Raw genomic sequence first — 14,199 nt, forward strand, 5'->3', positions numbered from 1 at the left:
AAATTTGAATGATCTTTTGATTGCTTTTTTAATATTTGGTTTTAATGATGCTTTATAATCTATAGCATCTAAATTGTAGATGAATGCTTTCTTTTGGAGACTGGGCTCACAATCAGCTATGAATTTGTTCCAAGAAAATAATTTTTAATATTCCTGTTTGTGTCATGTGTGCATTCCAAATGTAAAATATCTTCATTTATGAAAAAAATCTTAGGTTTTGATGTCAGGAATTCTGGTTGACATGAAAACTACCAGTAAAGAAAGGTCTCCTTTTAAGGACCATACAACTGATGAGTCGGTAACCATGATATGTTACTGTTATCTGTTAGCTTTCACAGGCTGACTCTTGTTCTTTGGACTGGTGTTCTCATCTGATTGGTCTATTGATTGTGGCATTTTTTAAAATAAGCAACCATAGAGCCTGCTAATTATATTTTGTTATATTAAATTCCTTTTACAACAGCAGAGGCATTCTCAAAGTTTTGCTCCTTGGAAGTTTAAGAGGTAGTTTTCACTTATTTTCTACTGCATGCCGGGATGTCCTTGCTGCCGTAGATGCAGTTAGAAAGGCAGACATTCCTGCACTCCTGGATATTACTATCAAAGCACTTTTTTCCTCCAAAGTCATTTAAGGAATTTATTTCCCTTTGATTTCACATGTCCTTATAAGAAATATAAATGATGAAGCACTTTCAAGCTTCTAGGATGGAATGCTCCAAACTTAATTTTATGTGCAGTGTATTACTATATAATTCCCTTTAAGACAAAAGTCAGTTTGATAGTCTTGTATTCCTTGATCAAGTTTCTCTTTCAGCTGTTGTGATTTCTTTTGTGACTTCTACCTAATTTTTCAATTTTCTCACTTAGTAAGAAACTTTACAAAATGGATGAAATGGCCAACTCTCTTCCTGGGTTTTTTGTTTTGTTTTGTTTTAGGTAACTAAGGAACTTAATAGGATAAAATATTACCTATTTTTGGTTATCCCATATTTGTTGCTATTTTGTGACTATAAATAGCATTTTTCTTAGACCATATTTTAAACTTAGGTTTAGCAAAAGAATCACTTTCTTTACTTTATATTTAACATTCAGAATATCTAAGTCTTCTTACTGGGAAGAAGTTCTATAGCTTATTTTCTTTCCTTACTACTATCCCAATTAAAAAAACAGAAATAGGAAAAATTTATATGCCCAGTCCTCCTAAAATCCATCATCATCATCATCATCAACAACATTGGCAATTAGTATGACAATTTTGAAGTGACCAGATATGACTTCATCTAAAAATTTTGAAGCAGTTTATATTTTTTCTTTTTAAGGTTACCGTGTACATTCTTTATTCAATGAGCATTTCTTTATAGTTTATAATCTGTTATCTAGAACAAAGTTTTCTGTATCTCTTTTAAAATTCATTTTTTAAACTTAGAAGTATAGTCTTAGTTGTAGTTTACTAGAATTTATTAAGTCCATATTTATCTGAGTTATATTTTAAAATCCTAATTCTTATAATTTTCTAAACTTGTTATATCTCCCTGGTAATCTTTTTTTTAACTCTGTAGTTAAAGCTTTTAAAATAATGCTGACAGGGCTGTTCCTTTCTATCTTACCTTCATCATTTTGATCAAGTTCATATTTTGGTTCACTTAGTAATTTTTATATATCTAAATTTACATGTTTTAGTTCATTTGGTAATTTACATTTATAATAATCACATCATTACACGCATAATAATCACATAATGTTAAGATAGTTTACGACTCTACTAGTGAAATGAAAAATGAGTATTAAATAAAAGTCCTGAATTTTCAAAAGTGTTTTTAATAAGTATTTTAATCTGTTATTAAAGGTATAGTGTAATAGATACCATTATATGAATGTCTGAATTCTGTGAGTTCCTTTATCAGTTAGCATAGTTACTTCAATATCTTTCAAATGTCTTTCAAAATTAATTTCACATTAATTTAAAGAAAAATTGTTAGAATTAAATATAAGTATAGTTATATATTTCATTTTAGAAATGCTGTTCTTTGAATGCCTGTGCTGCTGTTAAGGTCTAATTTGGATTACAACTATTTGAGAAAGATGAAATTAAATCTCTAATGCTTAAGAAATAGACTGGGTGAAATATTTGCATGAACCTATTATTTTTCCTTAAATATACAGTAAAATATCATCACTTTATATTGCCTAAAATTTTATTTATAAAAGGAAACATTCAAGTACTTCTTAAGAGTTGAAATTTATTAAATCTGCCAAAACACATGCTCTAATATTTGCTAAAAGTTACTTTATTATGCATACAAATATATTTTTATATATAAATAGGTCAATAAAATCTTAATTGTTATTAATTATTAGAATTATGTTCTTTTCCCCACAACTCTTACTCACTACCTTTTTAAAATATATTAAAATGATTGTTCCTAATATTTCAGTTGAATGTAGATAAGTGAGATTTTACTGTATTTTCAAATTTCTGTAAATTTGTATTTGGGCACTTATATTTTTGACTTGAATACAAATACTTATTACTTTTTACTGTGGTCTTATGGGAAGGAGGTGGTGAACTTGACTTGAGTTTACTGCATATAAGTAATATCTTAGTAAAAGTCTATCCAATGTAATTTCTGCACTGAAACCACACTGTAATGCTATTTGCTATACTGCGATGCTATTTGTTATGCAGTGGAGTTAAGTGTATTTAAGATGGGCCTGTCTGAAAGTCCATGGAATTTAAATATTTAAATACTGAAAGAACCTGGAATTAAATTATCTCACATATATATCAGGGTCCGTCCACAGACTTCCACTATGTAGAGTTACAGTGATGTTACAGTGTGTTTACATTGAAAGTAAACAATGCATACATTTATTTTTACTTTCTTATTGTAGGCTCCCAGCAGTCTTATGGAGACGCTTGAACAGCATCTAAATACATTAGAAGGAAAGAAACCTGGAAACAAGTACGCATTAGTTGTATATTCTAAATAAGATGAAAAATACTAGAGTTGTTCTTCTAAAAATGAGATTTATCATGGTACAACTTATATTGCTCTAGTTTTAGGGCATGCTTTATTATAATTTTTCTGGGCTTCCTCAGAACCTTTGCCCTTACTATTAACTTATAACAGCAGGTGTAGACAATCTCTCTGCCGGCTAATGCAGCCAATTAGTAGATTGTACCTACATTAACTGAACCTGATGATTTGAACATTTGCCCTTAGAAGGAATTCACAATATATGTAAAACTAGTTATTTGTGTTTACAAATCGAAGCTGTTATCATTGGACATGAGTGAAAACAAGCACAATTTTACAAGCAGCCTTGAACACTCTATGATTGTTATCAACCCCACTGTGAAAAAAGAAAAGCCCTCAAACATAGTTTTTTGGACTCCAGTCTCCCTACTGACATTTTATTCATAGACTCTTTTATATAGAGAATAGCAATCAAGCAGTGATAAGTACAATTTTACTAGATTTTCATACCTTTGTGTTTGGATACTTATATTTTTTGACTATTTTTTTTCTCACTACATGCACAAAATGTCCAGGTTCCTTTTTTTCCCCCATCTCTCCAGCGGGTGTGAAACTTGTCTATTCACAAGGCCTGGTGTTTTCCAATCTTTCTGCCTTATTCAGACTGTAATTCTGCAAGTCTTAGGATGCCCACCCTCTTTGTCCTGCTTTGTAAATTTTATGCTTCCTGGGAGGGCCATCTCTAGTCCTACGTTCTCATGAAGTCTTTCTTTATCCTGAACTGCATAGTATTGTGGCTATTTTTTTTTTACATGTATGATTTAAGTAGATTTTCTGAATCTAAAGGCTAGGAACTATTTTATACTTCATTATCTCCATTTAAACACTTAATGTAGGTCCTCTACAGAGAGAGCTTGAAATCTGTCTTTGTTGATGATACTAGCTTTTTGTTTATTCAATTTAGGTTGACAGCAGGAATTAGTAGACACAACCAGTGAAATGATCATTTCAGGGCTGTAGACTGATAACAGTTTTTACCTATGACAGAGCTATCAAAATGCAACTTCTTTCTGACTTTCTTCCTTCTGGACATTCTCCCAGAATCTAGGCTTGTGTCTTGATGTTACTTTTTTTTTCTGGTTATTTCATTAGCTGTGTTATTTCTATAATATTTTTTCAAGTTAGTGTAGAAATTATTGTATGTTTTAAATTTGCCCTGGTAAGCAACAGTGTAAGAGTCTTCCAGGCAATTATGGCAGAGCTATTTGGAATGATAGGTAGCAGGAGCTCTCAGGGGTTCTTTCAAGGTTGTTTCCACTGTCCAGGCTCTGCCCTCGATTTCAGTGTGGCCAGGTATAATCAGACTTGACATGAGAGTACATTAGATCACAATAAGAGATGCCCTAGTCCAGTTATTTCTGGGCCCACCCTCTATTCAGGTATCTGGGAAGCCAAATGAGTTGCCTAGGATTTAAGCAAATGGAGACAGGAAGCTGAGAAATGTTTCTGCTCCTGTGACAGATGGACGTCTTTAGCTAAGGAAATACACACATCCCCTAAAGTTAAAGTCTCTCTCTTGTGCAGTGCTGGATGTACACAGTAAGTCAGTTTCTCTGCACTCTTCCACTCAGGGTCCTCCATACCCCACATAAGGCCACACCCTTCCCTTATTTTTTTTGTTAACGTCTATCAGGGCAGCAATCACAGAGAAGCCTCCTTCTGTAGCCAGAAGGGGCCCTGACTTCAAATCTAAATTCGCCCCCTTGTGGTCACCGCAAGCTGTTTTTTTGTTTTTTTTTTTTTTTTTAAATAGCTATGGACATTTAGTTACATTTCTAGAGAAGTGAAATTTAAAATTCAATAATCTTCCAGTTCAAATTGCATTTTTCTTAGAATAATTTTTCTTTTTCCTTTAAAATCATTTTATGCTTGTCATATTTCTCTTCTGAATTGGCTAAGACCACATTTGAAGTTGTCTTTTGCTTATTCCCTATTTTTTTTTAAATAAGTGAACTATAATAGTTAACTATTTTCTTCTTTGTATGTTTGTGCTTACCTCGGAACTTAAGTGAAGGGTGAGTACTGTATGGAGTGAGTTTTTTGCATTTGGTAATTACTTAAAATGCAAAAAACACTCTTAATATTCCACATTTGGTATTTAGAACATTTAAAACTGATATCTGTCCCTTTTACACATCTATGGTTTTACATTATGCTTTATTTTTGTCTCCCAAGGTGACTGGCATAAATGGTTTTACTTTCTTTTGGTCTTCTTGGATCTAGACTAACAATCTCTCTTAGATGTATATATATGTGTGTATATATGTTGATATAGTCCTCTTAGATTTTAGAAATGAAAGATTTTTTTATTTGTTTAGTAAACAAAAGATTTCCCCCATGGCATATAGCAGAAAGGCCAAAAGACAAATTTATTTAAAAAATAATTACTTGAAATTGTTTTATTTGTCTTCTGGTCACAGTATGAAACTATTCTAACCTCTAAGCCAAGTATATACAAAAATTGAAGCATTTGCAAATGTCTGCTATAAAGAATATGCATGCCCTTTATATTTAGTGCCTTGTGTCCACTGCTATATAGATTTGTAATTGTGTGCAATACTGTGTGATATACCTTTGTATATTGTATGTTTCTATAATTCCACAGGACAAAAAAGAGAAATTTATTTTATTCTTTATGTGAGTTTACTAAGTGTTGAGGTTACAGGAAATTTAAGATAAGTACTTTATAATTCAAATTATTTGGAGGATGTAGATAGATCTTTCACATCTGTAGTTTTTTCTGCCTAGCATTTATACTCAAAACTATGTAGGGACTCAAATAAAACATAACAACATATTATCTTTGACAGCATCCTATTAACATCTTGGAAGGAAATATGGACATTTGCTGTGTTCATAGTGAAACTCATGAGTATGTAGTGTTTTACAGACTTTAGAGTAGATTATTTATATGGGTCATTCATTTTCTTCTACAATTTTCTTAATACCTTGTTTTTTCCAACATGGTTCATTATCTACTAGATTTTTCTAGGTGAAATTATTAATATAAGTATTGGTCTTTTAAATAAATATTGTCTGTACATAAATGATGTAGCATCTTCTTTCCTAAAGGGCAATGACTAACAGTAGGATGGAAAAACAAGCAAGAAACAAGAGTAATTTATATGTTGTGTAAGAGAAAAGCAAGTGTGCCAAGTTTATCTGTGTTTGAGGGGTTGGAATGTGGAATGAGCATAGGCTCTGAGAAGCAGATAGACTTGGACTAGAATCTGGAATCCACCATTAAAGCATGATGAGACATGGGAAAGTTATTAACCTCTCTAAGCCTGGGAACTTTTAGAGTTTAATCAGTGATAAATGATGCTTCTGAAAGCTATGGCCCCATTGGAGCACCTCTGGTTCTCACCCCTTTAATTAAATCATAGCAAAAGCCAGCTCTGGTTTATGGAAACATAGGTCACACATCCTGACAGTTTTGTTTCACAGAAAATAACTTTTTAAAGACTTCTGGTTAATTTATTGATTATAGAATGAATACCTGAATATATTCTAATTTTAAAATTCAAATAATATAGAAAATGTCAGGTGCTATGTAAAGTGCTAGGGATACAAACAATAGGATGAGTTCCTTCCTTTCAAAAAAAATTGGTATTTAGTGAAGAAGACAGAGAATTAAACAGACAGTTAAGATATAATGTGGTAAGTGGGATGATATCTCAACAGAGACAGTAGATTTTTGTTTGTTTGCTTAATTTGTGGGATAACTACAGGTATCATTTAGTAATATTGTTTATGTGGAATCTTGACAAAATGATTTTTGTACCAATTATGATTTTTCATACTTAACTTTGAGTATGATATTCTTTTATATCAGGTAGAACAATTCTGTCATTTTTATTATATCTTCATTCTTGCTATGGAGTAAAAGATGTTATAGAAATTATAATATTTTAGGTATTAGTTTAGAAACATATTTCCAAAGCCCTTGATTTTTTTTTTTTTTTTTTTTTTTGAGACAAAGTCTCTCTCTGTCTCCCAGACTGAAGTGAGTGCAGTGTTGCGATTTCAGCTCACTGCAACTTCCACCCACTAGGTTCAAGCGTTCTCCTGCCTCAGCCTCCCGAGTAGCTAGGATTACAGGGGCATGCCACCACACCCAGCTAATTTTTTTGTGTGTTTTTAGTAGAGACAGGGTTTCGCCATGTTGGCCAGGCTGGTGTTGAACTCCTGACCTCAAGCAATCTGCCCACCTCGGCCTCCCAAAGTGCTGGAATTACAAGCGTGAGCCACCACGCCCAGCCTATTCTCTTTTCTTGATTAGTATTTGTACCAATATCACTAAGAATTGGTTTATGAAAATTGCTTGAGAGAGAAACAAATTAAATTAATTCATTCTTAGAAAGTGACCATGTCAAAGGCTTCTATGTTTTCTTTGCAGAATTCGGACTATTATTTTCTTGAATTTTTATTTAGATTTAACTCCCTTCCTTTTCCATACATAAAAGGAAAAAATAATCGGAATGGAGAAATTATTAGCCAAAACTCAGTAGGACATTTTCAACCTTATGCTGTACTAGATTTTTAAGTTCTTAAGTAACTTACTGTAGGTATTTCAGTAGACCCTTTGACATAAACAGTATAGATAAAGATATGTCCTTTCCCTCATAGACTACTCTTAAGATAACATTTAGCCAAACTACATGTAACCAAGTTGTTATCCTTATGCTTCTTATATAGCAGAAATCTCCATGTGCCCTTGCTACACATTGTTTATAGATGTGTAGAAATTAAATTCAAACAGGAAATGACAGGCATGTATTTGCAAATGAAGTTGAACTTAAAAGATATTAACGTGGCATATAATACTATTAAATTTGCTATATCCAATAAGACAAAAATTCATAATATTGTACAAAATTCCACTTACTGAATTTCTGCTGTGATTTTGTTTTGCTGCTGCTATGTGTGTGATACTTCCTCTGCAGATGAGTAAAAAGCCATCTCTGCCATCCAATAAGGCCCTGAATATAAGCTGCTTATTGAAATGTATTTAGTCTTCATATTGTTTTGTTATTCATTTTCCACCAACTGAAGTTAGTAAAATGTGAGCAGTTCTGGCAGTTGTTTCTGAAGTACTTTGCTAGAAATGATCTACAGTCAATGCTACCAGTAATATAACTTAAAATTCATCCCTTTCTAATTTTCCTTCATTTTCTTAGAAACAAGCATCGAAGTTGCTGTTTTTTTCTAAGCTCCCACTAGTTATAACAGGATGATGGGAATATTTTTCCTAGAATGTTCTTGCTAGAGTTTTTATTACAGTCATAGAAAAAACAAACAGACCTCGAGAGTATGAATATGGAAACCGAAACATATTTCAAATACAGGACTCATAGGGATCTTCACAATGTACTTTAACCTTAGTGATTTAAACCACTGGATGTTGGGGTTTTTTATAATTCTACAAAGCATGTTTTTTTCCAAGTCTTGGGAAAATGGTTTTAAATTCCCATTTGGACAGTTTATTTTTTATGGACATAGGCAACAATGATTGACTCAAATAATTCAAGTTGCTAAAGATATAGAAAATAATGTTGAATTTAAGTATTTCTAGTGCTAGAAATTAGGTAGATGAAAACATTGGTAGGGGATGTCATTATTAAGTAAAATATTAAAAGTATTTTTTAAATAGTTTGTTCATTATTTTAAAAGTCTGTCTATAAAACAAGTTAATGCTTGACCAAGTGAAATCCAACTTAAATGCTTCTACAAATAATATTCATATATATATATATTCAGTTTTAATTTTTTTTATGTTGCCTTTTAGATCTGGTGCTCCCTCTCCATTAAGTAAGGTAAGTTTGGTTTTTGATTTAGGGTTTTTTTGTTTTTTGTTTTTTGCCATTTTACCATCATAAATTGTACAGTTCAGTGGCATTATGTACATTTACATTGTTGTACAACCATCCACACTATCCATTTTCAGAACATGTTTTTATCTTCCAAAACTATAACTATACATTAAATAATAACTCACCACACCCTCTCTCCCCAAGCCCCTGGAAACCACATTCTGCTTTCTGTCTCTATGAATTTGATTACTCTAGCAACCTCATATATGTGAGCTCATATAGTATCTGTCCTTTGGTGACTTGTTTATTTCACTTAGCATGTCTTCAAGGTTTGGCCATGTTGTACCATGTGCACAAATTTCCTCCCTTTTGAAGGCTGAATTATATTCCATTACATGTATATACCACACTTTATTCATGCATTCATCTGTCAGTAGATATTTAGGTTGCTTGTATCATTTGGGTTTATTAATAATGATTCTGTGAACATCGGTATACAAATATCAGTTTAAGTCCCTGATTTTGATTCTTTGGGGATATATACCCAGAAGTAGAATTGCTGGGTCATATGGTAATTCTAATTTAAATTGTTTGAGGAAAGGTAAGTTACGTTTTTATGTATCCCCTTTCATATTTGTTTCTAAGTCCAATGTAGTATAGTATATGTAATTTAGTCCTCTGTTTGGACTAAATATTTTTAAAGTCGGAGACATTTTCATGTATTTATATTACAACAGAAAACAAATGTTATCAGTAGAATGTTTTAATAGTTGCAAAACATTTTTACATATTCTAAATCAGAGTCCTATGAGATAGATAAGACACATGATATTGTGCATGTTTCAATGGTAGAGAAATCCATTGTAATTGGGTGCCTTTCCACAAGTATGCCTTTTAGATAATATACTCTAATAACTTTAATAACTCATTTACCTCCTCATCTCTTTTTTAGCATGTGGAAGAACAGGACTAGGGTTATTAGTGACCAGAGTATTTACTTCTATAGGTTTGCAGTTCACATTTACCATTGTATTCTTCAGACAAAAAAATGTAATAGGTGTGTTCTTTCCTCTTTGACAAATTTCCATTATATAATTGTTGTCATTACAGATATTCAAGGATATCATTATGACTGCACTGGTGATTCTCAGACACCATGTACTATGCCAGTGCCATGTTGGCTGGCTGCCTAAAATCCCCTCAGGGACCTTGAACAGTCAAATAAAACACACAAGTGAAAAGCTCCATTTATTCTGCTATAAGGCCAGGTTTAAAACCATTATGTCTATGTGAAAAACTCCAATATATGACTGCTGAGTAGAGTGTTGTAAAATTGTGGCATCCTTTGGGTTGGTCTGTTTCTACATTTTGGCCAAATTGACTTTTTCTGACTTTTTGTAATAACAGGATTATTTGGGTTCTGTTTTCTTAGCTCTTACATCTCCTCAGAGCTTGTTGTTACAAGACATTTTTTAAATGGGCTTCCGTGGACTTTCATTTTTTGCATTTATGTTGGTAATATTTATTGCTGTCATTAAGTTCTCAGTGTTTCATCAGTATCATTTTTTATGAACCTATTTACGTGTATTGGCTTTTAAAAATCTTTTCTTAGATGATTTCTCAATCTTCCCAATGGATGACATACAATTAGCTTCAACTAGTCCTTTCTCTTCCATTGATCATGTTTTGAATTCCATTTGGAAGATTTGGATTTTTGTTGAAGAGAGAGGTCTGAGTTGACATTTTCTGATCAACAGTATCCACACTGCTCATGTGTCCGCCTATCTTGAAGTGCTGAATGCTTGGCACTTGCATATCTATTGAATTTTGACTTTTGGATTAGTGATATTCTTGGACAAACGGATATTATTTAAGTCTGCAAATTTCTTTTCTCCTCAGTTTTTTTTTTTTTATTCTTTTAAAAACTTCCTTTAAGTCTGGTCTGTTTGAAGTCAGAAGTCCAGTTAGAGGAGTATCTGATAGCCCTGGCTTGATCTTGGTCTTCATGTATTTTACCTGCTGTTATATCTCATCTCCACTTACAGAACTAAGTATCAATAGATTGTCTTGAAATGTTCCATTAATCTTGCTTTTGCGAATGCATGGAGAATTAAATATTCCAGACAAAATTGTTTAGTTACAGTAGCTGAACAAAAATTTTTTAATGTATTACTTGACTATTAACACCTTTTTTTAAAAATTCAGTCCAGAAAAATAAATACTGGATTTTATTTTTACTTTTTTCAGTTTTATCTATGTCATATTAGTGATGGGCTGTAGTCACTTTATCTTCAAAACATCAGTGACTTGAATCTTGTTTGTGAATTGTTCTCTTCCAACTGTGAACTATTTTGCAAGTTAGATTTCTGGATTTGAAAGTCATCTGAGAGGACTTCACATTAAATCATTTTAGGATGACAAGGAAAAAGAATGACATTGGCTTATTAGCAATTATTACAATTGATAATTTTTGAAGTTTTTTGTAGCTAATATTTCCTAATTATTTTATGTTCAAGAAATACATCTAGCTTTTATTTTAATTAATGAATAGAAGTCATTGCAATGTTAGCCAAATATTTTATTATCATTTTATGTAAATTACATTTAACTTTTAAAATTTGTAACATGTTTTATCCAATATTGATTATTACAATTATTGATTTCAAATAATTTTTGAGTTTTTTTCCTCCACAAAGAATTACAAAAAAATTGCTGGGCATGTCATGGGTCTGCAAAGAAAAGTCCTGTTGCTCTGTGTCCTGTAGATTCATACTTGACTTGAGTGTGTTGTGCATCTTCACTTTCAGTCTTCTCCAGCCACAACTGTTACGTCTCCTAATTCTACACCAGCTAAAACTATTGACACATCCCCACCGGTTGATTTATTTGCAACTGCATCTGCGGCTGTCCCAGTCAGGTTGGTTAATAAGTATGCAGTTAACTGTTTATTAACATTTTTATTAGAATTTTGTTTTATTTTTATGTGCTATACCCAAATGATTTTACCAAAGGAAATCTAATCATTGTAATGTGATATGTTGGGGTTTTTTACTACGCAAAGTAAGTTGTTTTACTCCTGTGCCTCTTCAATCATTAGAAAGACCTAAGCTATAGAAATCACCTCATTGTCACAAACTGGAAAAGAAAATGGAAGAATGATACACACAATTTTTTATGACACTGGCTGATACGGAAAGCATTTTCTAAAATTAGGTTCTTCTTGTGGGAAATTCAAAAGGTATTTTTAAATGCTTTAAAAAAAAAAAAACATACACATACACCAAACTTGGAATTGTTAGACCAATTAGTTAGTGCATATGAGGAACTAGCACTTTGGTGGTAAAAGGAGGTCTTTGGGGTGTTCCTAATCAGTTTTTATAGCACCTACAGATCAGAACAGTACAGAGAAATCTGGGGATGACTGTGCATTCTTTGAAATCTCAGGCCACCTAAAATCAATCCCCAACTCATAGGGGTGTCCTCAAATAATAAATTTAGGTCAAATCCTTAGTTCATTTGCCTTAAGAGGATTCTAGTGTCATTTTATAGTATCTTTGACTCTGATTATGAATGCCTTTTATTTGGAGACTTGAACTTTGAACTGAGCAAGAAGTCCAAGTCTTGTACCCATATTAACTGTCTGCTTTTTTCTCTACTTGCTTAGTTCTGCATTTTATAATAGCAAACTTGGTATAACCAAGTCCTTTCTGTTACTGTACTAAGATAAATTGCTTCTTAAAAGGTGTGATTAATAATAAATATGAATTCCTTTCCTGTGATTTAGTCCAGTTGTATTTATGAAATGGCCATCAAAACTAAGCTATGCTTTCAGTGAATTTGAAACTTTTTTTTCAAAGCAGCAGAATCCTTTCTTCAAAAGAATATTACTTGGAAATCTAATATGTAAACAAAGATAAAGATGAAACTGCTGTTTGTGAAGGCAGGTGGGGAACCTGGGACCCTGATGGCTTGGCACCTGGCCTGGTAACCTTTAAGCCAGTGCTCCTCAAATCTGAATGTACATGTGAATTGCTTTGGCATCTTATTAAAATGAACATTCTGAGGTAGTAGTTATAGGGTAAGCCTGAGATTTTGAATTTATAACAACGTCCCAGGATGCTGCTAGTTTGGGGCCTATACTTTGAATAGTAAGGCTGCTCCTTGGAGCTTCTACAGACAGAGAAGTTTTGAAAAGCACAGCCTCACCTGAGTGAAAATAAAAAATGCAGTAGTTATTTTAGGTGCAGTAGTAGTTTACAGGCAAACTTAAGTTGAGTAATCATAGAGACCAACTGGCCCTCAGAGTCTAAAATAGTTACCATCTTGCTCTTGACAAAAGTAGTTTGACAACTCTTGGTTTATGCTATATTTCTATACTTTCCAAAGTATTATTCTTTTATTGGATTTAAAATACCTAAAATCTTTGGTGATTTCTGCTTGTTTTTATTTAAAAACAGCTTTATGTTATAAAATTTCAAAATCTGATTTTAACATTTTATTTTCCTTTCAGCGCTTCTAAACCATCTAGTGATCTCCTGGACCTCCAGCCAGACTTTTCATCTGGAGGGGCAGCAGCAGCGGCAGCACCAGCACCACCACCACCCGCTGGAGGAGCCACTGCATGGGGAGGTGAGTGAAACCACACAGCCTTGCCATTACTCAGTTCATTTTATTTTGTTGTTTTTACTTAGGCTATAATTGTTAATATTTACCTTTTGATTATTCAAAATGGTGTTAGAAACTTGGAGGAAAAATGCTAAAAATGGCATTTATTGACTGAAATATTGAAATATATGAGAGACAGAGAAATTGCCTGTAATACAGTGAGAATGTCCAAATAGTCATATAGTTTTTATTTTAACAATTAGAACAAAGAAGTTTTGTGGGATTTTTTATTGTTCTTTTTTATTGCTACTCTAAAATTCTGATTATTTTTAGTAATTGTTCTCTAGAGATTTAGGCCTTAGAGGATTGAGTATTTCCCTTAGTTTATGGTTACTCAAAGGTAGCATTTCCAGTTTGGTTTGGTCAGATGTAGCCTCCTTCCTGGATTCCTTTAGGCCTAAATTGGTTTTATTCACATTGTATTTGACTTCATACAGTTAAAGTCTTTTACAGATTCTTATTTGTGCCAGAAAAAAAATTCATACTTAAACTGATTACTGAGAGGAATGACATCTAAGCACTTGATTCCCATTTGATTATGGACCTCAGGAAAAAAACATAAGCCTTTTATAAATATTTGATTTAAAACATTTAATATTAATATAAAAATTAAAGTAATTGCTTCATAATGCTTAAAGCTGCAAAGAGTTGGTTTTAAGTACTATGCTCTCCTGCATCCAACT

At 32.5% G+C, this 14,199-nt stretch overlaps 1 protein-coding gene across 8 annotated transcripts in view; it reads left to right on the forward strand.

Moving 5' to 3' along the window:
- SNAP91 (synaptosome associated protein 91) overlaps positions 1 to 14,199 on the forward strand; it is a 162,227-nt gene that overhangs the window by 94,504 nt on the left and 53,524 nt on the right. For all 8 annotated transcript variants that reach the window (XM_064360873.1, XM_064360871.1, XM_064360875.1 and 5 more), the window contains exons 10-13: positions 2,893 to 2,963; positions 8,827 to 8,854; positions 11,659 to 11,768; positions 13,362 to 13,480. In XM_064360873.1, coding sequence (XP_064216943.1) covers positions 2,893 to 2,963; positions 8,827 to 8,854; positions 11,659 to 11,768; positions 13,362 to 13,480 — 328 coding nt within the window. The remainder of the gene's footprint in view (positions 1 to 2,892; positions 2,964 to 8,826; positions 8,855 to 11,658; positions 11,769 to 13,361; positions 13,481 to 14,199) is intronic.

The sequence above is a fragment of the Aotus nancymaae genome, unplaced genomic scaffold (genome assembly GCF_030222135.1).
Source record: "Aotus nancymaae isolate 86718 unplaced genomic scaffold, 86718_ANA_hifiasm-v0.15.2.pri h1tg000040l, whole genome shotgun sequence".
Classification (NCBI taxonomy): Eukaryota; Metazoa; Chordata; class Mammalia; order Primates; family Aotidae; genus Aotus; species Aotus nancymaae.